Raw genomic sequence first — 26802 nt, forward strand, 5'->3', positions numbered from 1 at the left:
GGAGATACCTGAGAACGACCTCCTCCCAAGTTCCTAGTGCACATCACCCGAGACAGGAGGGCACACTCCCACTGTCCTCAAACTCCCCTCACGGTCCCTTGCCTTCATTTGTTAGAGGTCTTCTCCTGTGTCCACTTCTGTGAAAGTTTTAAACCACCCTGGGGTAGACACTTGGTATCTGTCCTGCCCCTGGAATGTCCAATGTGGCAGGGGACAGGTAGAAGGAGGGGTGAGGGGCTAGCTGCCTGGAAGCATATCCTACAGGAAGAGGGTGAGCCAGCTGCAGGAGAGCCTCTTGTCCTACTGTGTGAGATCACCATCTTGATCATGAACTTTGGGGTTTGGCTTAATAGTTTTGGACAGTACCCAGCAAAGGCGTGAAGTGGTGGCGCACACCTTTAATCCCAGCACTTGGGAGGCAGAGGCAGGCGGATTTCTGAGTTCGAGGCCAGCCTGGTCTACAGAGTGAGTTCCAGGACAGCCAGGGCTATACAGAGAAACCCTGTCTGGGAAAAACAAAACAAAACAAACAAAAAGAGTTACAGTTAACAAGGGTGAGCGAGGCGGTTTGCTTTCCCATGAGCATCAAGGGCTCCCAGCATGGAGGCTCTCCAGCAGCCCTGCTCAGCCTCACTCCTTCCACGTGTGCCCTGCATTTGCTTTTCATTCACACCGTACTTAGATCCTTCTACCTGTGTGAAAGGAATTCCTTTGTGCAGCATGTGTAAGTCTCTACACATCTGGGAAGGTGTCAGAATTTCATTATGTTTTAGAACTGCGGCACAGGAGAGTCTGCTTGAGGAGACTCATCTGGCAAGGTCAAAGGTTGATTCTTTCTTTCCTTTCGGAGGACTAGAGTACCAGTGTTTTTTCTTTGGTAGAAATCTGGATCGAAGTGGTGAGCCCAACATACAATGTGGTACCAGTATCATATCATTAAGGGAGAGAAAGCCTGCCCTCAGCAGCCATTAGCCTTGAAGACCATATGCCTTTTTTTTTTTTTCTCTCCTCTTTTGGAGGCGGGGTCTCATGTAGCCGAGGCTTTTCTCTATAATTTACTATGTAGCCAAGGCTGGTCTCTGACTTACTATGTAGGCAAAGATAACCTTGAACTTCTGACCCACCTGCCTCTATCTCCCTGGTGCTGGGATTACAGGCTTGTGGCACCACATCGAGTTTATATGATGGGACCCAGTGCTTTGTGCATGCTAACCAGGCAAACACTCTACCAACTGAGCTACAGTCTAAGCACGCCCCTGCTAACTCTTCATGAATTCATTAACATGCTGGTACTTGATATCAGGCCCTCCCTCATCCATCATCTTAGGCAGAGGCTCAGCTCAAATGTAAAGTCAGGGATCTCTAACTTTCTCCCCAGAAGAGGGCCCTGAGAGGAAAGGCACGAGGGGAAGGCATCCGGAGGCTGAAAGGGCAGCACCCAGATGATGTACTGTGAAAACACTTCTGGGACAACAAGCAACGCTGTCACACAGGTTCACAATGACCAGAGGGGACATTTAGATTTTAGGAATATTAAGATAAATGGTGAGAAATGCCCTCTTGAGATCAAAGGTAAAAGTTCTAAACAAATAACTTTCCTTCTTGAACTTTGACCCTCTCAAGTTCACAGAAACTGATAATAGGGCTCGAACATGGGAACCTCCTTCCTAAATGCTACCTGACTCTTCCTCCAGGGGGCGCTGCACTGAGATCCATCAGGGACATAGTCTCCATGTGTGTGTCTGCATAAACTGAAACAGCTTTGCTGAGTGAGGAGCCCAGTATTTTATTCCGGCCCCTACCCACCTAACCCTGACCACTTTCCACAACTCTGCCCTTTGGATTACGGAAGGGGGAAAAAAAATAAAATAACTTCCATTTTTCTGGGCCACAGAATACAAGATGGGTGTAGTTGTACAAGGAGCTTACACACTGAGGCGAGAAAAGCGTGCAAACGGGGCAGGGGATCTTCTCCCCCGTGGGTGAGTCAGTGCTCCACACTTACACGGACCTCTGTGACTCCAGAGTCCACTTGGGAGTGTTTCTGGCTTTATTAACAGTGTCCAACTCCAGCTGTCTTCTCTCCAGAGAGAGAATCTCTATGTCCATGATACTGATGATTCCTGTGAGCCGTTATTAGCATTGTTCTTTCCCGAGTGTGATTTCACAAAGAGGCCCTGGAGCAGTCTTAGAGGACGCGGAGTACAGGTGTCTGAGAACAATGTAATACTGACTTTTCTTTTTTGGTAACAGTCCACGAAATGCGCCCTCTGTCCTGAGATATAGCGAGGCGTGAGGGAGCTGGAGGAGCTGTGGGTGGGACACTGTACCGTGTGAGACCATGATCATGCAGCGGATAGTGACTGAGGGACTGAGGACTGAGAGAGACAGACTCCGGTGGAGGGCCAGCAGTTTCCAGGAAGTTCCTGGCTCTGGGGGACACCAGTATGTCCAGTTCTTGTTGGGGGAGTAGGAACCACCTCCTGGGGCTCGCCAGCATGGGCGGGTCTTAGCCCTCATCTTCCCTCAGCTCTGTGGGGAGGAATTTGTACTGCTGCTGGCGGATCTGGGCCAGCTTCTTCCTGGCTTCCTCCAGCTCTCGTTCTTTCTTCAGCATTTCCTCCTGGGCTGCAATGATCTGAAAGGAGACAAGAGCGGAACGGAGCTGAAGCTTTTGTGAAGGCCTGTCTTCCACAGCCCCTCTGGTGATGGACGCAGATGAGCGTTCTTTTTTAAAAAACAAAACATGTATTTATGTATGTTGAGGGTATGCGCATGTGCCTTAGCACACATGTGGAGGTCAGAGGACAATATGTAGAAGTCAGTTCTCTGTTTTCAACGTGTGGGTCCTGGGGATTGACCCAGGTCTCCAGGCCCCAGGCCACGTGCCTTTACCATGAAAGCATCTTTACTTGCTGAGCCGTAATACTGGCCCGGGAACAACATTCTTAGCTCTGGAAACTAGCCTACCTCACGGCTTGGTTTTGACACCAATGAGCCATCTGATTGGGCGGGGGTGGGGGGGGGGGGGGGGGGGAAGAAGCTGACTTCTTGGTAGGGACCTAGTAGCAAACACCTTTTGTATTGATACCAGGCTTGGTGTCTGCACTTGACTTAGACTGTCCCAATGCTTTTGTGGCAAGCCTGTGAAAGACCTGTATTTATAATGAGGGATCTGAGGCTGAGAGAGATGGGTCATTAAAGTGACTCATTTGGTAGAAAGGGAGGTAAAGCTAGGACCCCCAACCACAAAGTGGCCTTCATATAAATTTGGGGATGGATTCCTGGACTCGGAGTCCTAGGTGGCTAGACCGCCAAATCTATGGTGGATCAAGCCCTTGATTTAAAATGTCACAGTATTCCCATATTACCTATGAATATTCCTCCTGTACTATTATTATTTTTGTTTGGTGAGTACATGCATGCATACATACATACATATATATATATATATATATATATATATATATATATATATATATATGTACAGCTTCGTGTATGTATAGGTATACATGTGAGTGCGTGCGTGCATGTGTGTATGTGTGTGTGTGTGTGTGTGTGTGTGACTGTTGCTTCTCAGGGAGCCATTCACCTTGTTCCTGGGAGCAGTGTCTCTGACTTTTATCTGGAACCAGGCTGGCTGGCTAGCAGACCCTTTCTACCTCTTTAGCACTGGTATTACCTATATACATACACAACACACCTATTTTAAAAAAAAAAAAAAACATGGGATTTGGGGATCAAACTCAGATCTTCATGCTAGCATGACAAGCACTTTACCCTCTGAGCCATCTCTCCGGCTCCCTTTCATATATTTTGAATAATCTCCAGATGGCTTATAAGACAGAATGTAATGTGAACAGCATGCACACGACTGCTAAATGGAATCGTTTAAAGAATGACCAGAAAAACAGCCTTTCTAGAACATCCAGTAGAGTCGCAGTTTTTCCTGACTATTTTCAAGCCACTGTGGGTTGAATCCAAGGATGTGAAAGTTGTGGAGATACAGACAACAAATGCACACCTCTTGTGCTTCTAAATCTGAGGAATCCGGGTCAACGGGCACAGTGGGACTGGGCGAGTTTGTGTTCAAGAAAGCCAAACAAGTTCCCTTCAGTGGACTCTCCCAGAATGTCCACTATGCCCACAAATTTATTGACCAAGGTGTGGGGTACTAGACGCGGTAGTATTTCCCAAATTCAATTGATCAGGGACTCTTTTATATGAGACTTNTTTTTTTTTTTTTTTTNNTTTTTCGAGACAGGGTTTCTCTGTGTAGCCCAGCTGTCCTGGAACTCACTCTGTAGACCAGGCTGGCCTCGAACTCAGAGATCCGCCTGCCTCTGCCTCCCAAGTGCTGGGATTAAAGGCGTGCGCCACCACGCCCGGCTATATGAGACTTCTAAAGGAACAAGTAAATAAAAAAAACACGTTCTGATTAAAAAAAAACAACAAAACAAACAACTTGGTCTATAGTTAAAACCTGGAATAGTTTGCAAGAGTCCAGGAAGGCACAGAGAATACCTGATGCTGTTAAGAACACAGCCCCGTGTAACAGATTCATTCTCGTTCTCTCTCTCTCTCTCTCTCTCTCTCTCTCTATATATATATATATATATATATATATATATATATATATCATCCAAAAACCACAGGCCTGGCTCCCTGGCACTTCCTCTATACTTCTATGCATGAGAACACAACCCTGCCTAAGAAACCCAAGTCGTCTTATAACAGTCCTGGGCGAGAGAAGGGGCCATTCTGCCTGTGGCGGGACTGACATGGTGGCTATCCCAAAGATATCGCTGCTGTACTCTTGGCTACTCACTCTCTGTACCTTTCTTTATAATAGAATGCCTGACTTTTAGCTAGGAACATGACTGTCCAGAAAAAACCTCCCACTTCCCATGCTGCACAGTGGCTACACATTGACCAATGGCGTAGGAGAGGAAGTGAGATTTGTAAATTCCACTGCTTGTCCCTCTTCCTTACAGATGGGACACTGAAGTTGGTAAGGAAGCCATCTTGGACCCAGTTGCCAGCGGCAACATTCAGGGAGGGAGAATAAGGTGCAGTCCGGGTCTCAAACACAGCAGAAACATCACCCCTTCCTACATGGCTTACGGACAGTTACACTCAGAAGAGATGGACTTGCATCCTGTTTAAGGCCCTGCTTTGTTGAGCATCTGCTGTAATATAAGCCTCGTCTTTCTTGGCAGGCACACACGCCTGTGTGTCTGGCCACTCACCTGAGCAATGCCTCCCACGAACTTGGTTTTCACCACAACATCATCGTCATCAGCTTTGCCAAATGCCGCCTTCTGGGCTGCACGAACAAGATTGTCTGAGGCTCTTTTCACAGCATTTCCTGCCGCCTGGAGAGAGGACAAGACATGCGTGACATCATTAGCAAAAGAGCACGAGTCTGGCAAGAACAGACATGAAGTTCATGAGACCAAGTTATAACACAGAAGTTATCTGGAGCCAGCGGGATACGTCAACTCCTCCAACACTGACAGCTAAGTACAGTTCTTTCAGTGATGGATTGAAATATAGTTCCTGGCTCCCAAAAAACCACATTCATTTTAAAAAATGCTTTTATGTGTGTGTTTATGTGGGCTACATGTATGTGGATATGGAGGACAGAGGACAGCCCCAGACACACCACCTACTTCCTTTGAGACAGAGTCTCAGTGGTCTCAAGTTCATCCGTTAGGTTCACCTGGCCGGGTGGTGAGCCCTGGGGTTGCTCTCATCTTTGCCTTTCCAGTATTTGGATTGCAAACATCGGACACCACACTCAGCTCAGCGTTCGTCTGTGGGCCCTGGGGATCTAGCTCAGGCCCTCGTACTTACAGAGAGTAAGCACGTTACTGAGTCTTTACTCTCTGGCTTGAGCCCATGCTTTGGAGGGGGAATTGAAGGGCATGCAGTAAGGGGTGCGTGCCTGTTACAGAAGTATACGCAGGCTGCCTTTGGCCAGAAGAAAGCCACTGCCCCTTGGTCCTAACCAAACGTGTTTGAAATGATGGCTCAGGCTTCATGATCCGCTGCACGTTGTGGCCCTGGCTCACCTTCTCTCCGTCAGTGTTTGTGGCGCTCTGGGCTGACTTTTTACAGCCCTTGTTGCATCTGGGTCTTTCTGACAGGGACAGCCCTAGCCTGGGTCTAACAACTTGAGGGCAGGGGCATGATTAAACTCTGAGTACCTTGGTGCACCTGGTACAGAAGCTGCTCAGAGCTGGGATTCACTGAAGGTTTCCTGAGGGAGTGGAGGGCTATGAGACAAGGCAGGGAACACCCGCTCGTGTGTAAAAGAGTCTTGTAAGGAATGAGACTTGATGGGCAGAATGTAAGGCACAGCCAGGCTTATGCTTTATGAACTAAGATGAAGAGATTGCTGGAGCGCATCTCATAGACTCTGTCAATGGAAGTCTCCATCTTTTTATTACCGACTCTTACCCATTCTAGCTTACTGGTGTGTGTGTGTGTGTGTGTGTAAGTGTGCTCGTGCATGGAGTTCAGAAGTTGGCTGTCCAGTGAGCCCCAGGGATCTATTTTTGCCTCTCTCACACTGGGATTTTAGGCACATGCCACTGGGTCTGGCTTTTATGTGGGTGCTGGGATCAAACTTGGATCCTTAAGCTTGTACATGCAAGCACTTCACCCACTGAGCCATCTACTCAGTCCTTGGTTTACTCGTTATCTTCAGGGCCCTGGGGAATTGTCGTCTGCAAGCTGGGGTTTGGAATTATCTTTCAGTGGTGATCAGAGCTTCATCAAATTTCCAAGGCTCTTTGCCCATTTCTCTCAGAGTCAAGAGTTTATGTCCAAGGGATAGCCATGACTTGGGACTTCTGATCTTCCAGCTTCCACCTCCCAAGTACTGGTCTCACAGGCTTACATCACCAACCCTGTTTTACGTGGTACTAAGGATTAAACCCAACATTGGATGTGTGCTAGGCAAGCAATCTGCCAGACAGCTGTAGCCCTAGCCCTGGAACCCAGATCGCTCTTAACCCAAGTATTTTCCTCAGAGCGTCTCCCATATGTCGGAGTCCCACATCCAAGGAAAAAATAAGGATTTTAAAAACCACATGACATGACTGAGTCTCTAAGAATCACCTGGACTTTCTGCCCTTTATGATTTTACTCATGATGCATATATCAGACACTTCTAGGCAATACAAATGATCTATACAATAACACTTATCATACTAAAATTCTAGAGAACTGGAAACAAATACAATGTCTGAAGCATGGGGGGAGCTGGCACAGTCAGCTGACGTGAAACCATGCAGTCACTGAAAACGAGACTCATGAGGAATGGCGCCTCCGCCGCAAGGAGAAACTGCATGGTACGGAATGTGACAGGAAGGCGGATGCATCTCGCTATGATCACAACCAGACGCAAGCATCTCACGTAGAGGATGAGAGAAACAGAAGTCAAAACATCTGACGTGTGGGGCACTGAGGCAGCGCAATGCTCTTCCCACTTCAAATTACTCCTTTATTGTGTTTAAAACAGTCCGTGTGTGTGTGTGTATGTATATGTATATATATATCTTTGTATATGTGTGTGTGTGTGTATGTATATCTTTGTGTATGTGTGTAAGCCCACATGCCATGTGGAGGTCAGAAGTCACCTTGTGGGAGTCAGTTCTCTCCTTCTACCATGTAGATTCCACAGATCTAACTTGGGTCATCAGGCAAGCACCTTTACCCACTGAGTCATCTTTACAGCTCCCAAAGAGTTTTGTAATTAAAACAGTCAGACCAATGTCTATGTATGGGGAAGGACTTGATTGTTCTATACATACTTTCTGGGTTCTGGGAGGAAAACCTTAGCAACTTTCTCAAATCCCCTCTGTGCTCTCTCCCCCTGCTGGAGCAAATCCTAAGGACCTTCTCTGAATCAGGGGCCATGATGAAGATGGATTACCTGAGATGCTCACAGCCAAGACACAGAAAAACAGAGGCAGAGGTGCCATGTGACAGGAATCATAAGAGTGGCCAGGCCAGGGGCTCTGGCAGGAAAGAGGAGGGAGTCAGGAAGAGTTCTAGTCACAGAAGACAAACAGAAGTTTGCTGGATTGGGCTGGTGGGAGGCCAGACCATTCCAGGTGAGTGATGGCCCACGGGCACCAGCTCAGAAGGCCCAGATGCTATGTGGATGTGGTGGGCAGTGGTCGTGAGATGCACGGATGCAGACGGCAGAAGATGAGGCTGGAGAGCGAGACAGAGCTGGTGGATGGAAAGCCTGGTAGGTCATGCCAAGGAAGTGAGACGGTCCCCTTTGGCGACACTTACCCGCTCCAACAGGAGTATTTTCCCACCAGCATCAGTGACCATTACCTGTAGCCGCTTCATGGCCTCTGAATCCTGGTCGGCCTTCACCTTGCAGGCCACCAGCAGCTGAGCGGTTGAAGCTGCGACCTGCTTGGCAGATGAGATGAGCTTTTCCTCACTGGCATGTCCCTGCACAGAGGCATTGGCTGCCTCACAGAGACTGCTGGTTGCTGCCGCCACCATCCGGGCCTGAGGAGAGTCAACAGAGAAGTGACCCAAGGCCCAAACCTCCCTTGAGGGAATCCACAAAGCAAATGAGGAGGAAATGAAGGTGACTCACGGCAGAGATCAGCCCCTGGGACCACTGTCCATCATCGGCAGCGTTGGCAGGGATGGAGCCCACCTGGTGAACAGGGGAGGGAAGTTGGTTATGAGCAAGGTGAGCTGCAGCCTCCCCAGATCCTCCTGTGCCCTGCAGCACAGCACTGTCTGGTCATCTTAACCAATAACACTGACCTTGGAATGGGCCAATCATTCCTTTCACAGGATCCCAGCAATTGATTCACTGGGTCAGGACCTGCTGGCTGGTATTGACTGGCCCCATATAATCAAAGGACAATGTTCCAAATGGCTCCCGTGTAGCTGTTGGGTACCATATTTCTAGGAAATAATAATTTGGCCTCTCTCTGATGCCGACTACCTCTGTTGACCTTTCCTTTGTCAAGGAAACATCAAGGTTTCCTCCTTCAAGGGCATTTAGATCTCTCCTGCTCCCACCTTGAAAGCCATGGGGTGCGATTCTAGCAGAAGATATAGTTCCCTCTCTGCAAATGAGGGCAGACTGTGTCTTAAGGAAATATGTTTTCTCTGTAGAGGGGACAAAGGGGACATTGAAGGAAGAATCCTCTCTGCACCTGCTTAGAAATCATAGCAAATGAGAGGGTTTTTTGTTTTTTTTTGTTTTGTTTTTTGTCCAGATCTAGAAGGTTTTGTTGCAGGAAAGAGATGAGTATATCAATCTGAAAACAAGACTGGGGATCCATCAACAATTGCAGATACCTCCTGAGTGTCAGGCGAAACCCCAAGACTGTCATGAAGTCCTATAGCTACGCCAAAATCATCCGAACTTCCTTTCTCAACTTTTAAGTGCCTGTACAAACCAAGTCCTAGGGAGGGCAGGAAACCTATCACAGTCAGGGTAGATTCTCTGGTATATAGCAATCTGTTTAGCATAGATCTTTTACTATGTTTGAAGGAAGCTAAATGCTTCAGGGATCTTGGTCTTGGCAGACTGTCCAGCCTACAAGAACTTAATGGAAAGGCATGGTGAGTTGGACATGAGGCAGGACCTTCAGAGATTCGGTGAGAAGCCCAGTGGTCAGACCTCATGCTTGGGTGGGAAGATGTACCTCCAGTGATCTTGAATGATAGACCACATGATGGTTTAGAAAGAAGAGCAAGCAAGTCACTTAGACTAAGTGGCACACAACTTCCTAATAGAACTTGAACTGCCACTGGTCAAGCTTCTTGTCTGTTCTCTCAAACTCGACCCCAGCTCTTTGCATACAAACAGAAAAGGCCTCACAAAACACACACACACACACACACACACACACACACACACACACACACGTGACTAAATCCTCCTCAGGTTGACAACTCTACAGGTACCTGGATACAGTAGAGCCTTTGTATTTGGGAAGCTCTCAGCAAGATCCAGTCTGGATAGACTGGTCCCATGTATGAGAACAACAGGACACATGACATCTTTTAAATGTTGAAAAGCTTTTACACAGGTGGACTGAGTTAATAATGATGAAGTCGACCGAGGGAATCTCAGATTTAAGTCTAGATGGCTTTGTGAGCCACAGGCTCAGCAAGGCACTAAATGGCAAGCTGACCAGCGTTTACCCAATGGTCCTAAAACCAAATGGAGGCATTCGGAGCAGGGAAGTGGGATTATAGAGCCCCTGAACTATGGCATTTACCAGGAAATGCTGACAGTTTAGACAGCCTAATACACAGTGGGACTATAAGTGTCTCTTTCAGGCCCTGCTCTCTGCCTGGCGTGGGACGTTTTCTTTAACGAGAAGCAGATGAGAGGCCTAGAACTGAAGCTTTCACTCAGCTGATGGAATTTAAGCAGTTTTCAGTGGTGGGGAAAAGACTTGTAACCCAGCAACAGGATTCCAACATGCATTTCTTGTCTCAAGCCAAACATTTCTCCTCCATCCCTCCATGCATGCTCTGTGGCTTAGCTAGTCATGGTGACCCACCTTGCCTTGGGCTACCAGCTCCCTCTGGGCTGCTGAGGCCGATTTGACCAGGGCACTTGTGGCAGCAGCAATGGATTTAGCAGCTTCTAAGATCTGTTCTTCAAAATCCAGGGTCTCATCTGCTTGCTACAAGGAAAAGAAAGCCAAGTCATATGCAATGTACGGCCACAAAGGGTTCTTTCTGCCAAGCTACTTACTGCTCGATCACCTGGCTCTTCGGGCACCTATTGCTTTTTTGTAGACAAGCCACACCCAGGGTTGGGAGGCCTCTCCATCTGCAGCCTCCCTTCCCCCTCCACTAGAAAGTAAAAGCTATTAGTGGTGACATTCTACACACGTTTTAAATCAGAAGGGTCTGAGACAAAAGCACTTTTCCAAACCACAGTCTTTAAAATTCACTGTGGGTGAGACACTCTGAAGGCTTCAGAAGCATCGATAGTGCAGCTCACAGCAATCAACTATCAAAGTCAAAAAGAATGGGTGGTGACATATTTGGCCAGAATGTCAAGCTCAAACATGGTCCTGAAATGCATAGGCCCCAAATGCGTGACATCACGTTTATATAGAGGCATAGAAATACACATGAATGTATGTGTTGTATATATTTATTTCATGACCTGGAGAGTAAGAGGTTTGTTTTTTTTTTTTTTTTTTTTTTTTTTTTCTGGAAATTCCTTCTGCAAAAGAAAGCGAAGCATATAACAGATTAAGCCATCAGGGGACTCACCAAAAGGCAATTCCCTTATTTTGCTGATGAGACAATAAAAGCCTGTGCTAGCTCCCCATGTCACCCAGACTCTTGCTTCAAGTGGCCTCAGAGCCCGAGCCCATGTTACAGCAGCAGAATGCCCAGCATCAGATTCTGACCGAAGCCTCATGAAAATGGAGTTTCCTTATAATTCCCTGCCAAGCCTTTGCCTACAGGGATATTTGTCATTGCTGATCAGAAGGCCCTCTTCTCCACTTTCTGCAGGTTTTGATTTTAATCTTTACATTTTTCTTTCTTTCTTTTTTTTTTAAAGATTTATTTATTATTATAAATAAGTACACTGCAGCTGTCTTCAGACACACCAGAAGAGGGTGTCAGATCTCATTACGGGTGGTTGTGAACCACCATGTGGTTTTGAACACATGGATTTGAACTCAGGACCTTCAGAAGAGCAGTCAGTGCTCTCAACCGCTGAGCTATCTCGACAGCCCCTACATTTTTCTAAAGACACACGTCTAACTTGGAAGTATTTTGGCACCCATTTTCTACGATGGCAAACATTTTGATGGCTTACTTTCCTTTTCTTTCCATTACACCCCTGGACTTGAAATCAGACACAGTATACAGTCGTATCAAAGGAGCTCCCACTCGGATACAAAGTGCTCTCCCAACCCCCAAAGGCAGCTGCTCACATGCCCTGGCCTGGGTAGCTATCTCCTCTGAGCCAAGGCTATCATTGGGAGGAAACACCCACTCCATGGTCAGCCATCCTCTAGCTGCATGGACAATGGGGTCTCCTGCAGTGGGTCGACCTGCTGAAGGCGCAGCACTGGCCTGTGGTTTGTCTAGCAGCGCTTGTGCCTACCAGCTGGCAGGCACCGTGATTCCTTGGGTCTGCTCCCCTCACAAAAGCTCTCCTTCCTATCTTCTCTCCAGGAAGGCCGGGTTGTCACTTTCCTATTTAATTGAGCCCTTTTGCTGACCTGAGCCAGGAAAGTCAAACCTGCCTCTAGATTCTGGAAACTGAGGACTCAGAAGTGCTTATTCCTGAGTTATTGTCCCCAACAGCTGGGTCTTAAACATGTCCTTAGAGAGCTGGATTGGGGTTGGTGAGATCGGTAGCAGCTTGCTGCCAAGTCTGATGACCTGAGTTTGATCCCTGGGACCCATACGATGGAAGAGGAACCAACTCCTTAAAGCTGTGGTACTATTACTGACACAAAGGGAAGGCAATGGACTTGAGAAGCCACCAGCTAGTCCGTCTGCAGACTCACGCACAGACCTGGATAGAGACGGGTCTTGTGCCTTGGTTGGTCTAGGTGAGGCTCAGGAATTTGTTTCTAAGAGAGGTGGTTAGGAACCACTCCGTAGAAAACACAGGTCAGTTAACTTCATCCCACCCTTCTGCAGTCTGCTTGAGGCTTTATTCAGCTTGTGTTTCTTTTGTTCAAAACCAGGCAGAGGAGTACACGTGATAAATGTCAGTTAAATGACTCAATATCCTATTTTGAAAGAAGGCTTGCAAGTTCTAGAGTTCAGCCAGGAGACAATAAGAGAAGTGAGGGCTAGGGGCATAGCTCAGTTAGCAGAGTGCTTGCCTAGCACGTACAAGGCCCTGGATGTGATATTCAGCACTGCATAAACAGGGTGTGGCAGTATGGTATACACTTGTAATCCTAGCATGCAGGAGGATCAGAAGTTCAAGGCCATCCTCAGCTATATGGAGAACTAGAGGCCAGTCTGGGTTCCATGAGACCTGTTTCTAACAAGTCCCTTTCTCTCGTATCCTCTAGTGGAAAGGCCACTGGCTGGTCACGACCAGCTCCTAGCCCTGTCTTTTTCTGGGTAGTCTGCCTGTCTGCAGCTACAATGGGGCTGTCCTCACCTGGGCTGTTTGACAGCTTCAAGAGAGGTCTGAATAACCTTTAGTGACATTTTCCTGTTGCAGCAGGGACCACCATCTGAAGTCAGATGTTGCCAGGCAACATTCAGCTTGGGAGTTGGTTCCTGGCCAGACCATCTCCAACGCTCAGGAATAAACCCAGAGGCCCCTGAGTCTGCTCCGATACATCTCAGATTTCAGAAGCTTGTATTCCATTGGGCGAAGAGAGGGGAAATCATGTGGGAAGAGTGGCTTTGTTGTTGTTGTTGTTTTTATCCTACATGTTGTCTTTGGGGAATTTTAAGAACTCATTTTTAAAAATTATTTATTTATTTATTTTTGCTGTGTCTCATTCATTCCAGCGGGCAGGATGCTGGAAGTAACCCTCCTATGTAAAACATGACCAGCTCATGGGAGACACTCAAGAATTAGTAACAACTACGTTCCCTATCATTTCTACTCACCCCTGCCCCTTGTACTGGGGACTGAATCCAAAGTCTCGCACACGTGAGGCAAACTCTACCACTGAGCTACACTTCCAGGTTCCTCGTATTTTAAGCATTGCATTTTAGGTTCTTTACACAAAGCATGTACACACGGATCCCATGTTACATGCAAAGACCAAAGCAGGCTTCAAGGGACACGTGATACAGACAGGCACTGTTTTTGGCTTGTCCCTCAGCACTGGCCCGGGCAGTGGATAACTCAGACACTGTCACTGTTCTATACTGCCTCGAATGTCACTTCCAGGCCTGCACCACCCTTCCCCGGGGAGCAGTTCAGCAATTTTCTTTGGTCTCTAGCTTAGACATGTCTCCATTTCACATTAAAACGTTCTAAGATGTTTACTGAAATTAAGCAGGAAGTGCATTCTCTTTTCTACCCTCAGGAGTCCTACCTCCTTCCTGATGTCTTTGGTGACCTACCCACCTTCTTTGATGTCCCCTGGGCAAGTATGGGCCGGGAGGGCATCCATAGTCCTTCTTCTCATCCACTTTGTGAATTCTGTCCCTGAGACCCTTTACCCAGGAATAGCCCTAACTTCTGCCTCAGTCTTAGAAAATGTCCATAAAAGACTTTTCTCCCTCCTCCCTGCACCCTCAATTTTTCTTGAGACAGTATCTACTGTGTCTCAGGCTGGCCTCTAATTATGCATGTAGAAGATGGCCTTGCACTTCTGATCCTCTTGTCTCTTGAATTAGAGGCATGTACTACCATGCCAGGAGTATGGGTGCTGGAGACTGAACCCAGGACCTCATGTATGTTAGGCAAATACTCTATCAAGTGAGCAGCTCTATCTCCAGTCCATACAGACCAGACTTTCACAAGCGATTATTTATTATTATTACTGTGTATGTGTACATGTGTGTGAATACACGTGTCATGGTACACATATGGAGGTTGCAGGCCAGCTTTCTCTCCTTCCACTGTGGGATCTGGGGATTGAATTCAACTTGCTAGGCTTGCAAAGCAAGCCACTTTTACCCACTGAGCCACCTCACCAGCCCAGCCCAGACTTTTTGAGAGCTAAAAAGTACCATGGCTCTTCTCTACGCAAGCAGCTACGCGTACCAAAGAGCTACTCGAGCTGTTTCTCGCCCTTCCATCATTTCGCATCTTGCCATCTTCTGTGTTAGTCTCTTACTGAATGGCCACTACTATAAGAAGGTCGCATTTATAAGTCAGAAGTTCAGTGGAGTTTTTTAAAAGTATAAATGTGTTCTATATAAGTTAAATGTCCTCAAGGGAAAAAAGGAGGCCAATACCTAGGACTCCCACAACACGCAGGAGGTCTTTTCCTGACAGTTGGATGCTTGAGTGGAACAGGCCGCCATGTTTTCCTTTCTTGTGCAGAACCTGGCTGCTCCTGGCTAGCTGAATTTGACTTGAGAGATGCTTTGGGGATAAAGTCTAAAGTCTTGGCCAAAGCATACCATGGCTACATTAACTTGTGCTCTGAAGGACCTGTGGGTTGGCTGGCTCTCAGACCTCCTTCATCCTTAATAAAGCTAACAAAAGGCAAATCTCCCAGAACAACTGGTACCCTTCACAGAGGCCTGGTCTCAGGGGAAGATCAGGGTGACATAGAGAAACCACTGCTGAGCAGGTCATGTTAGTAGCTGGATATGCACCACCTCCACATCCAGATAGATAAGAAAGGAATAGGTTCACGTAGCATCCATTGGAAAAGCCCCAAGCCTGCACAGTTAGTATCTCGGGAATAGTTTTCCCCACATAATACAACTGCTTTATTACATTTTTTGTAACTTATATTCAATATAAAAGTAATACCACTGAGTTGATCTTATAATTAGTCTCTGAGTGATGAAAATAAATTCTTTAGAATTCTGTCATACTCTCAAAAAGGGGAAGAAGGAGTCACTTGGACCTTGATATAGGAAGTATGGACAATAGAAGCCTTTCCATTATTCAATGAGATACAGTTTGGTTCATCTTAGGAATCTCTGGTATGAGCCTTCTATGCATCTAAGGACCTAACAAGGTCCTGGTAGAGAACCACCTGGCAACACACTCTCTGCTTGTCTGGGACCAAGGTCTGGCATGTGAGCTCCAAGCCTGTAGCTTAGCCATGCAGAAAACATCATGTTTGCTTTCCCATGTCACAGAACACCTGTGTGCCCGTTCCCACTCCCACTCAGAATATGAATCAGCCACATGGGAATGCCAGACAGCAGCAGAGTTACCCCCCATCCCAAATTTCATCACTTCCGGCAAGCGTCTTCATCCAAAAGACCTTGTAGAGCAATGCTTTAAAAAATGACTCTTTCACCAATGGTGGCTTCTACATATTCCCAAGGTCCCTTTCTGATGACCCCCATTAAACTACTCCCCTGCCCCTGTAGGGTAGGAGGTCTTGCTCATTCACAGTTAGGAGTGCCATTAGGAGTTGTTTCCTCCTAAGGTAAAACTGACAAGGGCTGGGAGCATAGCCATGCTATTTTCAGGAAAAGTACTTATAAAGTCACTGTGCTGGACAGCTCAGAGTGAACTCACATATAGTTCACAGACTCATTTATGGGAAGAAGTCAAAGCAGCCAGAGAGGCTGATATATACCCGAAAGAATGCTTTCTGGGTCACAGCCCAACGTCCTGCGGCAGCCAATTAGAGTATATGTTTACTTTCTGACTGCCCGGTTCTTCTAAATATTAACAACCTCTGTGCAGAAGTTCACTTACAACAGAAAACTCAACCGACAGAGCACAGTCCCGAGCACGTTCTCTTCATCAGACATATTTGATCCAAATTAAGGTTTGCAATTAAGGTTTACGGACTCGCCATCCGTAAAGTGAGCACAGTCACCAGGGTTTAGATGTGTTACCAGAAGCGGAAAGTTACAGATAATAAATGTCGTGATTTTTTTTTTTTTGCATTGAAAACAATTACAAAATTTAATCTGTGAGAGTGTGTTGAGAGTTGTCAGGAAGGAATATCTAGATCAATGTGTTTGCCAGTTACAATCCTAACCTTTGTCCTATATCAAAGACACGGGTTGTTATCTTCCATTTTTTTCCCACTGAATACTTTTCTTAAGGACTCCTAATTGCATACAACTAAACTTTAGAAAATATCTTAAGCCTTCAGGAACTATAATCCCTTTCCACAACAAACAGATAATGTAGTAGTATTGATACAGTTTGTTGTGGTCTGAAACAAAGCATCCCCCATCCACAATAAGTTAGTGTGTCTGAACATTTGGTTTTCAGCTGGCAGTGCCATTTGGCTATGGAAGCTTTAGGAATTCACAAAGCCTTGCTGAAGGACATACTGGCCTTTGAGGTTTTATGGCCTGGCTCCATCTGCTGTCCTATCTCTCTACTTCCTGACTGCCAGGCCTTCCCTCCATGATGGTCTGGCCCCTGATAAACTAAGCCATAATACACCCTTTTGCCTTAAGTTGCTTTTGGTTGGGGTATCCTGTCACAGCAACAGAAGAGTAACTAAGACACAGGTCTTAAAGGCTACACGATGAAATGGAATAAAACATAACAACATACGCACTCTGTCATCTAAACCTATTTGTGATTTTTAATATATTCTTTCCTGTTGCTTCTAAACTTTGTTAGGACCCCCGGAGACAGGGCAAGACACTGTAGGAATATGCTTGATATATAGTTGGATTAAATAACAACCTAATATATCAAACATATCACACAGAGGCCTGCAGAAAAGGCATCCAGGTTTGACTGAGCTTGAGAATATGGCTGTGGGAGTCAGTCACCTCTGCAGTATCTCCCAGCCTGCCTTGGAACACAGGCGTGTCTGTAGGTGTGGCAAGGATGCCATTAGCAACAATGCTGGTGGCCTGGGCTCCTTTCCCCAAATGAAAGGGGAGTCTGTGCACCTGTCTGTCACTCACGTCTGAGAGATTACAGGTAAAGGGAGATGCTTCCATGGTCAGGGCCTGAGGGTGGAACTACACCAGAACCATGTTCATATGCCACAGACTAGTCTCCTTTTAAAACAGGTAACCTGAGAACCAGGTAATCAAAACAGCTGGAAGTCATCACCCTCCCTCCCCAAACTAGTCCTCCAAGCAGCACAGGTGCTCTGCCTGGGTGGAGGATGAACTCATTCATGTGGTATGGGGGTGGGGTGGCCTCAGTTACTATGGCAGGAATGCAGGAGCAGCTGCCATTTATGGCACCCTGAGGACTTTTGTCTTTAAGGTTACAGGACAGGATGGAGAAAAGTAACCTCAAATATTAGTTGGTTTTGCTGTTTCGGTAATTTTTTTCTTTTAAGCCGAGGAAAAGTTCTTTTGTAACTGTCAGGAGGATGTTATGCATTGTGCAAAAAGTTTCCCACAGTGGATGGCCCTCCTTGCAAACCCAGGACTACATGCTTTGGGATGATAAGATTCTTTGAGACACTTTCATGGATAATGCCTAATAGTGTACACATAAGGGGTCCGCACAGGCCTCCTCTGGCAACCATCCCTCATTTTCTTTTCTTTTTTTTTTTTGTTTTTTTAAAGATTTATTTATTTTAAGTGAGTACACTGGCGCACTCTTCAGACACACCAGAAGAGGGCATCGGATCCCATGACAGTTGGTTGTGAGCCACCATGTAGTTGCTGGGATTTGAACTCGGGACCTCTGGGAGAGTAGACAGTGCTCTTAACCGCTGAGCCATCTCTCCAGCCCCCCTCATTTTCAATGTGTGTGGTTTTCAAACATTGTTTTCCAGAACTGTAAAACACAGAGCCTGTTGTGCCCTGGTCCCATTTCAAGTCTTAGCTGTTCTTTGCTGATCATCTCCGTTAGTTCCCAGCTTTGTGAGATACAGCACTAACCATGGATGCCTCCGTGTTATTCGTTCCATAAGCATCTTCATGCTGTACAGTCCGGCAACCATTACTCTCCATCACTGTAACGGCCTCATCATTTCCCCTCCAGAAGACCCCGACTTCTTACTGCTACCAACCAAGCTCCTAGGAACATCCCTCTCACACAAGTCTGGGCTTGTTTTTCCTTAGGAAAGGAACAGGAGACAAGTCTAACAGCCTAAGACACTATAAAGTGCAGTGGTCCTGAGGGACGGGAATCATTTTCTCTGCCAATGGGGTAGCAGACGGAGTGCAGTGCTCAGAAACTGGGCCCCCAGCTCTATGTTCCCTCCCCACTCAATCACACGGTCTGACTGTGGTGAGGACCAGATAAAGTCCTTAGGAGACTGGTCTGGACCGCGTCTTGTATTTACGGTGGCCCTGTCACCCACCCTCTTACCCCACTAGGGAATCCATGAAAGACCTTATCTTCCACACATGTTCCAAAGATGAAAAATGAAGGTGTTAGAAAGCATATGTCTGGTCACAGTGACAGTGACAGAGGTGATAGCATTACCATTTACTAGTCAGGCACCATGTTCTTACGTTATCGACATATAACAACAATCCTGCAGGATGAAGGAGATCCCAGTAAGTCTGTTTTCCAAATCAAGAATGTTGACGAAAATGAGCAACCAGTCAGAGAAAAACAGACAAGAGCTGAGGAGAACCCTAGAGAAGGGTAGGGGCCAGGGGATGCTGGGAAATGGTGGAATATGGGTGATACATGAGCAGCAGGCCCATTCACAGACTGCAGGTGTCAACTGACCAATACACAGAGTCATCCCCTGTGAAAGGGCCTCTTGGGATAGGCTGGACAAGCATAAGACATGCAGATTAAGCTGCAAACCTCACAACCTTATACATATTTGGGGGGAGGGGGGTTGAGACAGGGTTTCTCTGTGTAGCCCTGGCTGTCCTGGAACTCAATTTGTAGACCAGGCTGGCCTCGAACTCAGAAATCCGCCTGCCTCTGCCTCCCAAGTGCTGGGATTAAGGGCGTGTGCCACCACACCTGGTACAACCTTATTTTTAAGATTCACCTTTAAAGAATAATTCTCAAATTCTATTAACTTGACTTGCAAAGCAGAAACAAAAACCTAACCCGAAAATGCAGTTGTTCCTGACCGAGCTGTCAGATCTTAAACTCTGACAGTATCAGATGATCCAAGAGCCCCAGGGCACCAGGAATGAAACCCCAGCAAACACAAAAGTCAGAGGTCAAAAATCTCAAATTATGCCTTGATGAGGAAAATCTGGAATGTGCCTGCCATCAAGGCCAGTGCTTAGGAGATAGGTCTGAAGCCTTGACGACTTTAAGAAGCCTCCAGCCTTAACAGATTCATTGGCCTCCTGTCTGCTGCATACATGTCCTCAACACTGCCTTGGCACTGATTGGTGTATTTCAGCCTCCAGACACCATCTTTCAATTTGACAAAAATAGGTAGAAATTTAGGCAGTCCTAAACTGGGGGTCTAACTTTTTTGGGGGTGGGCATGCAAATAGCCAAAGTTCCTTTCCCAATGTATGTGGGTCCCTGGGAGGTGAACTATAGATACCCATAAAGACTTGCATAGGTAGGAAGAAAATGGAACCTCCTCCTTCTGACATCTTCCCAAAGATGGCTGAAGTGTGGAGTAGGAACTGCGGCTGCTTACTAAGGCTGAGCCTGACCCTGGAGATGGGCCAGCTCCTACTGCCCCATAGAAAAGAATCTATTTTCTTGGCTACTTCTCTTATGAAAACTACACTAGCCAGCCACGGGCTCCTGTACACACTGAAACAGCCTAGTGCTGGGTTTCTCTTCGAGATGTGCATTATTCTCTATTGTGTGTGTGGATGCATAGGTCGAAGCCAGAGGCCCACGCCAAGTATTTCCCTCAATTGCTTCTCTATGATACTTCCATATATATAACTTTGTGTGCACGTGTGTGTATGTGTGTAGAGTATCCATGGAGTCAGAGAGGATGTGGGATTCCTTGAAGATGGTGTTACAGATGGTTGGGAACCAGCTGCTGTGGGCGCTAGGAATTGAACTTGGGTCCTCTGGAATGGCAAAAGCAAGTGCTCTTCACTGAGCCATCTTTCTACCCACTGCAAGCACCATGTTGTTTTTGGTTGACTTTTTTTTTTCATTTCCTCAGAGCTGGAATTACAGGCGCACACTACTGTATGTGCTTTTTATGTGGGTGCTAGGAAATCCATACTCGGGTCTTCGTGCTCTCCCCAGTAAGCACTTTACTGACTGAGCCATTTTCCAGGCCTGTTGTGTCTAAGAAAACAAGATACTCGGTATTGTTCTTTCTGTACCAAAGGTGCGGTAGAAACTGGTGAGCTGAAGGCTGTCAGTCTCCTATCTACTAACAGGAACTTTTGACAGAAATCATCCACAACTTGCTTTCCATGGCGGAATTCCATGTGGATGTTCTATTTCTCCTCGGAATACCCACAGAGGTACTCTTGGCAGTTAACTAGACCCACTCACTGGTTTTCACTCCCCCGCCCCCACTATGTAAAATGGTGCTGAGCAGGCAGAATGGGTTTGCTACTTCCTGGTGTAATGATGGGGAGGGAGGAAAAACTCTGTGTACCATGCTTAGCTCCACTGCACAGTCACCGCTGGATGCAGGACGCAGGGGATGAGCGGCCGCCAGGGAACACTGACCTTTGGCTTTGCTCTTGGCTTCAGTTGCTCTAACTTCTTGGCAGCGGCTTCAATGGACGCTGCAGCTCCCAGTAACTCAGTTTCTGCAATGACGGTTGGGTCTTCTGGATCCACCCACTCTGTTCCTAAAATCAGTTCCAGGAGAGTCATTCTTGGTAGGTGCAGACATGAAGGTACTGGCGTAATCACAAACACAAGCTAAATAGTCATTCTGGCTATGATGGCCCTATGAGCCTATGCTCTCAGCCCTATCTAGATCTCCACCATCTGGATGGAGGGATGAGGGGTGCTAATGTTTTTCTAAACCAGCTACATGTGTATAGCCCTATCCATAGGAATGCCAGCAACACTAGCTTCAAGATTCCATGGGTTGAGACTTGAGTCTCACTCTGCCTTCTTTTGTTTTTAAAATGGTTTTTCGAGACAGGGTTTCTTTGTATAGCCCTGACTGTCTCGACCTCAGAAATCTGCCTGCCTCTGCCTCCTCTGCCTCCTGAGTGCTGGGATTAAAGGCGTGCACCACCACGCCCGGCTTCACTCTGCTTTCTGACTTACACTCGTGAGTACATGGGCATCCCTAGCTCTAGGCCATAGAGCTTTGACAGTCTCTTCAGGGAACATGTGGCAGAGAGAGAGGAGAAAGGAGAGAGAAAGGAGGAGAGAGGAGAGAGAGGAGATTGGTTGATTCCCGTGGTGAATAAACTGCATCTGTGTAAGCAAGTAAGGAGAGGCAACTGGTATACCCAGTGCTGTTCCCTATACATAAGAATATTACTATTACTATCATCAGTTACTTATAAAGTACTTATTTTATATGTATGGGTGTTTTGCTTGCACATGTTTGTGTACCATATGCATGCCTGAGGCCTGTAGAGGCTAGAAGACAACACTGGATCCCCTGGAACTGGAGTTACAGTAGTGAGCTGCCACAGGGGTGCTGAGAATCAAACCTGGGTCCTCTGCAAGAGCAACAAGTGCTCTTAGCCTCTGAGACATCACTCCAGCCCCCAGTTACTTTTGAGGGAGGTATGACTAGAGATTGAAACTAGGGCTTAGCACGTGCTAGGCAAGCGTTCTCCTACCTACATCTCTAGCTCCCCTCCCCTCCCTTTGTGTTTGAGTTAGGGTCTTGGAAAGTTGCCCAATGTGGCCTTCAATTTGCTCTGTAGCCTACTCAGGCCTCAGACTTGCCATCGTCTCTGAGCCTCTGGGAGTAGAGGCCTGTGGTCCTGAGGCCTGACTCAGGAGCTTATTGTCCAAATGACAATAAATAACAGTAGCTCGGTGAATACTAATATAGCTATAGGCGCACGGTGAGACTCCCAAGAGAAGTGGAGAGTTTAGATGGACTATTCCACTCAGGTAGAGGCATTCCATAGGAAGACCAGGGCAAAATCATGTTAAACATTAGAAAAACAAAAACAAAACAAAAATCAAACAAACAACCCCCCCAAAAAACCCCAAAACCCAAAACTCTGTGCCTTTTATTCCCACTATATTGCTGCAAGCTCCTGCCTTGCTCCTCTGAGCCAGCTCAGTGCTCCAGGAGGCCATGAGGCCCTGACCTACCTTTCATGGCTTCTGCTGCCTGGATAAGCTCCGTCACAGCTCCAGCAACTCTCTTGGAGAAAGCTGCCAGCTGATGCTTGAGTTCCGGGGTTGGCTTTTGAAGGATCTGTGAGTGGAAAACGCATCAGGTGCATGAGAAGAGGGGTGCTGCTTGATGGGGGTACACTCCTATCAGTGCAAAGGGACATCCCTGTGGGGGACTGCAAGCTCTCGAGAGACAACAGACTCACCAGAGTTGGGAATCAGGGGTCCCTTTGACACAGTTAGCAATGATCAGAAGGCTGAGCCTTACCTGGACTTCAGTTCCTTTGTTTTTAGGCAAAATAAATACACAAAGGTAAAAACTGCATGTAAGAACACTGTGTGTGAGAACAGAAGTCTCAGGCTATAAAGGTCACCTTGGACTTGAGACAAAGCAAACACGGACCCAGAGAAAATTGGGATGGAGGCAGGGTCTCAAGCAAAATCCCCATGTGAGTAACGGCTGATTGTTCAGAAAAGTCATTGCAGAGCAACAACCCAGTTCTAAGACTCGGACCACAATCTGTCCTAAAAGATTTTTGTCTCCATATGCTTTCTGTGATCTAGTTCAGTTAAAAAACAGAACAAACAAACCCCCTATTTTATTGATTTAATTTCTTGAGACAGGGCGTTTCTATGTAGCCCTGGCTTATTCTATGAAGGTATTGCAGGCTTTGAACTCACCTGCCTCTGTCTCCCAAGTGCTGGGATTAAAGGGGTATCCTACCACACCTGGCCTCACTGATTTGATTGTGTCCATGCTCTTGAGTTTATGCACATGCAGGGATTGAACTCAGGTTGTCAGGCTTGGTGACAAGCACCTTTATCTGATGTGCCCTCTCACCAACTCCAAGGGTTTCAAGTTTTTTTTTTTTTTTTTAAAGTAGGTGTTTTAGAAAGGCAGCAGAACTGCCAACCAGCAATGCAATGCGAAGTCAGATGATCTCGCCTTGCATTCCTTCAAAACTGGAATTAAGAAATGAGGCAAGGACTCCTTAGCATCTTCCCTTAAGGACTTGGGCTCAGAGGTCTATCATTCCATCCCTTCCTCATCTTGAAATTCTCTTCTAACAGTTTTCTGCTTTTCCTCCCTGAGTTCCACAATGGATACCTTCAGACACTTTGAGATGGTGAGGAGGTCACACCTGCAGCTACCTGTGGGCATTGAGGAGCCTCAGAGCGGAGGCACAAGCATGGACTTTCAGGCGCACACGTCTGTGCTCACACCTGGCCTCACCGGTTACTGGTGTGACTTGCACAACCATCAGAACCTCGTCTCTCCTCTGTAAAGCTGGGCTAAAACCTGGGATGAATTCTCTGAGGCTGACACACAGACCAAATGGAAAACACTCAAAATCCCTTTCACCCAAGGCCCAGAATAAAACAGGCATTCATTTAATGCCAATTCTGTTCTTGGTGTCCTACACCATTTAGAAAAATATGGTCGGGTAACATGCTATTTCTCAGAAGTAAAGAAAAGATGGTTGTTGGTCTTAGGCCTAACTTCTTTGATTTTGTTCCTCAAGGAAAGGCAGTAAAGAACTAGGTTGGAGGAGGTAGTGAGTTACACTGTGACCAGGCCCAAACATACCAGTATACAGACATTACATTACATATTCAAACCAATGAGCCAGCCATTTTGAGTTTTATTTTGAGTATAATCCCAAGTGTTAGCCCAGCTTTACAGAGGAGAGACAGGGTTCTGATGAAGAGTATTATATGTCTCCCTCCATCTTCCTTCATCCCTCTAATAATTAAGCCTTTTTCTTTTATTTTTAAGTTATGTATATGTGTAAGTGTGTGTATGTGTGTGTGTGCGTGGGGGGCTGTAATGTGAATGCAATTGCAGGTACCAATGGAGACCAGAGGAGGGTGTTAAATGTCCTGAAGCTGGAGTTACATGCAGTTGTGAGCTGCCCAGTGTGGATGCTGGGAACTGAATTCAGGTTCTCTGCAAGAGCAGTGCATACTTTTAACTGCTGGCCACCTTCCTAGCTCCTCTGATCACCTTTTAAATTGGTTTTACATTTACTAATAGTGATCTATGGTTTTAATTGCTTTCTTATCCTCATTCTCTCTGTCAAAGACCAAAAGGTTAAGTCAAAAGGATGTACCAGTTATAAGCACCAGAACAATGTTGAATAACCTGTAACTAGATTTACCTATCAAGCGATTTCTAATAGCAGTACTAAGGCACCTTGAGCTTGGCAGAAACTGCATAATGTGCTGGAAACACACACATATATTTATATACACACATTTTATATTTGTATATTTATATGTACAAATGTGCGTACATGTATATATATATATATATATATATATATATATATATATATACACACACACATACATACATAGTAAGATACCAGTATGGGGAAAATGAAGCAATGAATGAAAAATAAAGATCAACACACTAGCCAGACAGTCCTATGCGACAGCTTCCTAGAGTCCTGGGAAGGTTAAGGGAAGAGCTATCTTTTGCTTTCTCACACAGCCAGGGGGCAGGCCACCTAACCAAGTGTATCTTCTGGAATTGGTGGACTTAGTAACTCTGAAACCAAGTCCTTATCTGCCCTCTCAGCCTTGTCTCAGTTTACTTACCTATTAAACGAGTGTAACAGACCTTTCGCTATTGAGTTGTGGTGATGTTATATAAATGAATCCTATAAAGGACCCAAATAGCACTGCTTAGGTGCAGTCTTGATATCGGGATTAAAATTTTTTTTCAAGTGGTTCTTAAGTACCATTTTTGTCTAATTTGTCTCTAAGGCCACTAGTTAAATAACAGTTATAGATAAGGCTGTGACCTGCTAACCAATCCACAGACATTGTTCAATTATTTCTCTGTTGTGAGCGAAAGATCATCAATGTGTATTAAAAGCCCAGTAGGGTTATTTACACTTAGTGGTGAAAGACTGTTTCCCCCTAAGATAAAGAATACAGAAGGGGGCTGGAGAGATGGTTCAGTGGTGCAGAGGACCTGGGTGTGTTCCCCAGCATCCACATCCTGACTCATAACCACCTGCAACTTCATTTCCAGGGTATCTGATGCCCTCTCCTGGCCTCCACAGGCATCGCATGCATACGGTGCAGACAAACACATAAAAACTAAATATACATTTTGAAGAATAAGGTAAGGAGGCTTTTTCTTACTCTTCCATCAACACTGAACTAGGATTCTTAGCTAGAACAATAAGGCAAGAAAAAAAATTAATCATCGGTACAGAAAGAGAGGTAAGTTGTTTTTATCATCAGATAAACATTAATATAGAAAGCTCTAAGACATCTGTGAAACAGCCACAAAACCAAAACCTTTCCATAACTGGTAAGTGAGCTAAGGAAGACAGAACATAAAATCAACATAAATACAATAATTATATTTCTACACACTGGCAATGGAAAGCAAGAGTACGAATAATAAAAATATTCTAAACTCATACTAAGTAAGCATACCAAAAATCCAATTATGTAAATAGATGAATTTTATTGTATGTAAATTATATCTTAATAGGACTGTTTAGTGTGTGTGTAATGGTATTAGGATTGGGACCCTTCGTAAGCCAGAGAGTGATCATGGTATTCAGAGTGAGAGGTTAACTGGAAGTAAAATATAATCCCAAAGTGATGGAAGACTTGGGAGAGCAGAGGCATCCAGTCATCCTCACCCTTTACTGCCAGCTCACCCTCAAGGCTCACTGTCTAAGATGTGAAAGATGCGTTTTTACTTTTATTTTATTCAAGTCTCATTGAACTTCGCAGTGCTGGTGTTTTCTTTCATGCAATACACAATCTCGTCTCCCTCGTTCCGTAAGAATGAAAAGACAGCCACACCCTGGAGGAACCATGGAGCATGTATCTGACAGACATTATGCTTCAAGGAAACATAGAGAACTCTAAAATCTGAGAAAGAAAAATCCACCAAAAGGGAGAAGCTCTCAACACACTGTAGTAAAGAAGATGTATGGAAGGCAAAGGGGCAGAAAAAAGATACTTAGGTTTGGACTGAATAAGTGAGGGGGGGAAAGCCAAAGAGGACAGGG

General features: G+C 46.0%; 1 protein-coding gene across 1 annotated transcript in view; it reads right to left on the minus strand.

Moving 5' to 3' along the window:
- Nucleotides 1-1097: 1097 nt before the first annotated feature.
- Tln2 (talin 2) overlaps nt 1098-26802 on the minus strand; it is a 425269-nt gene continuing 399564 nt past the window's right edge. The window contains exons 52-58 of the mRNA XM_029481962.1: nt 22739-22844; nt 21170-21294; nt 10566-10691; nt 8630-8692; nt 8356-8538; nt 5250-5375; nt 1098-2638 (exon numbers count right to left, since the gene is read on the minus strand). Coding sequence (XP_029337822.1) covers nt 2510-2638; nt 5250-5375; nt 8356-8538; nt 8630-8692; nt 10566-10691; nt 21170-21294; nt 22739-22844 — 858 coding nt within the window. The 3' untranslated portion in view covers nt 1098-2509. The remainder of the gene's footprint in view (nt 2639-5249; nt 5376-8355; nt 8539-8629; nt 8693-10565; nt 10692-21169; nt 21295-22738; nt 22845-26802) is intronic.

Source organism: Mus caroli, chromosome 9 (assembly GCF_900094665.2).
Source record: "Mus caroli chromosome 9, CAROLI_EIJ_v1.1, whole genome shotgun sequence".
Taxonomy (NCBI): domain Eukaryota; kingdom Metazoa; phylum Chordata; class Mammalia; order Rodentia; family Muridae; genus Mus; species Mus caroli.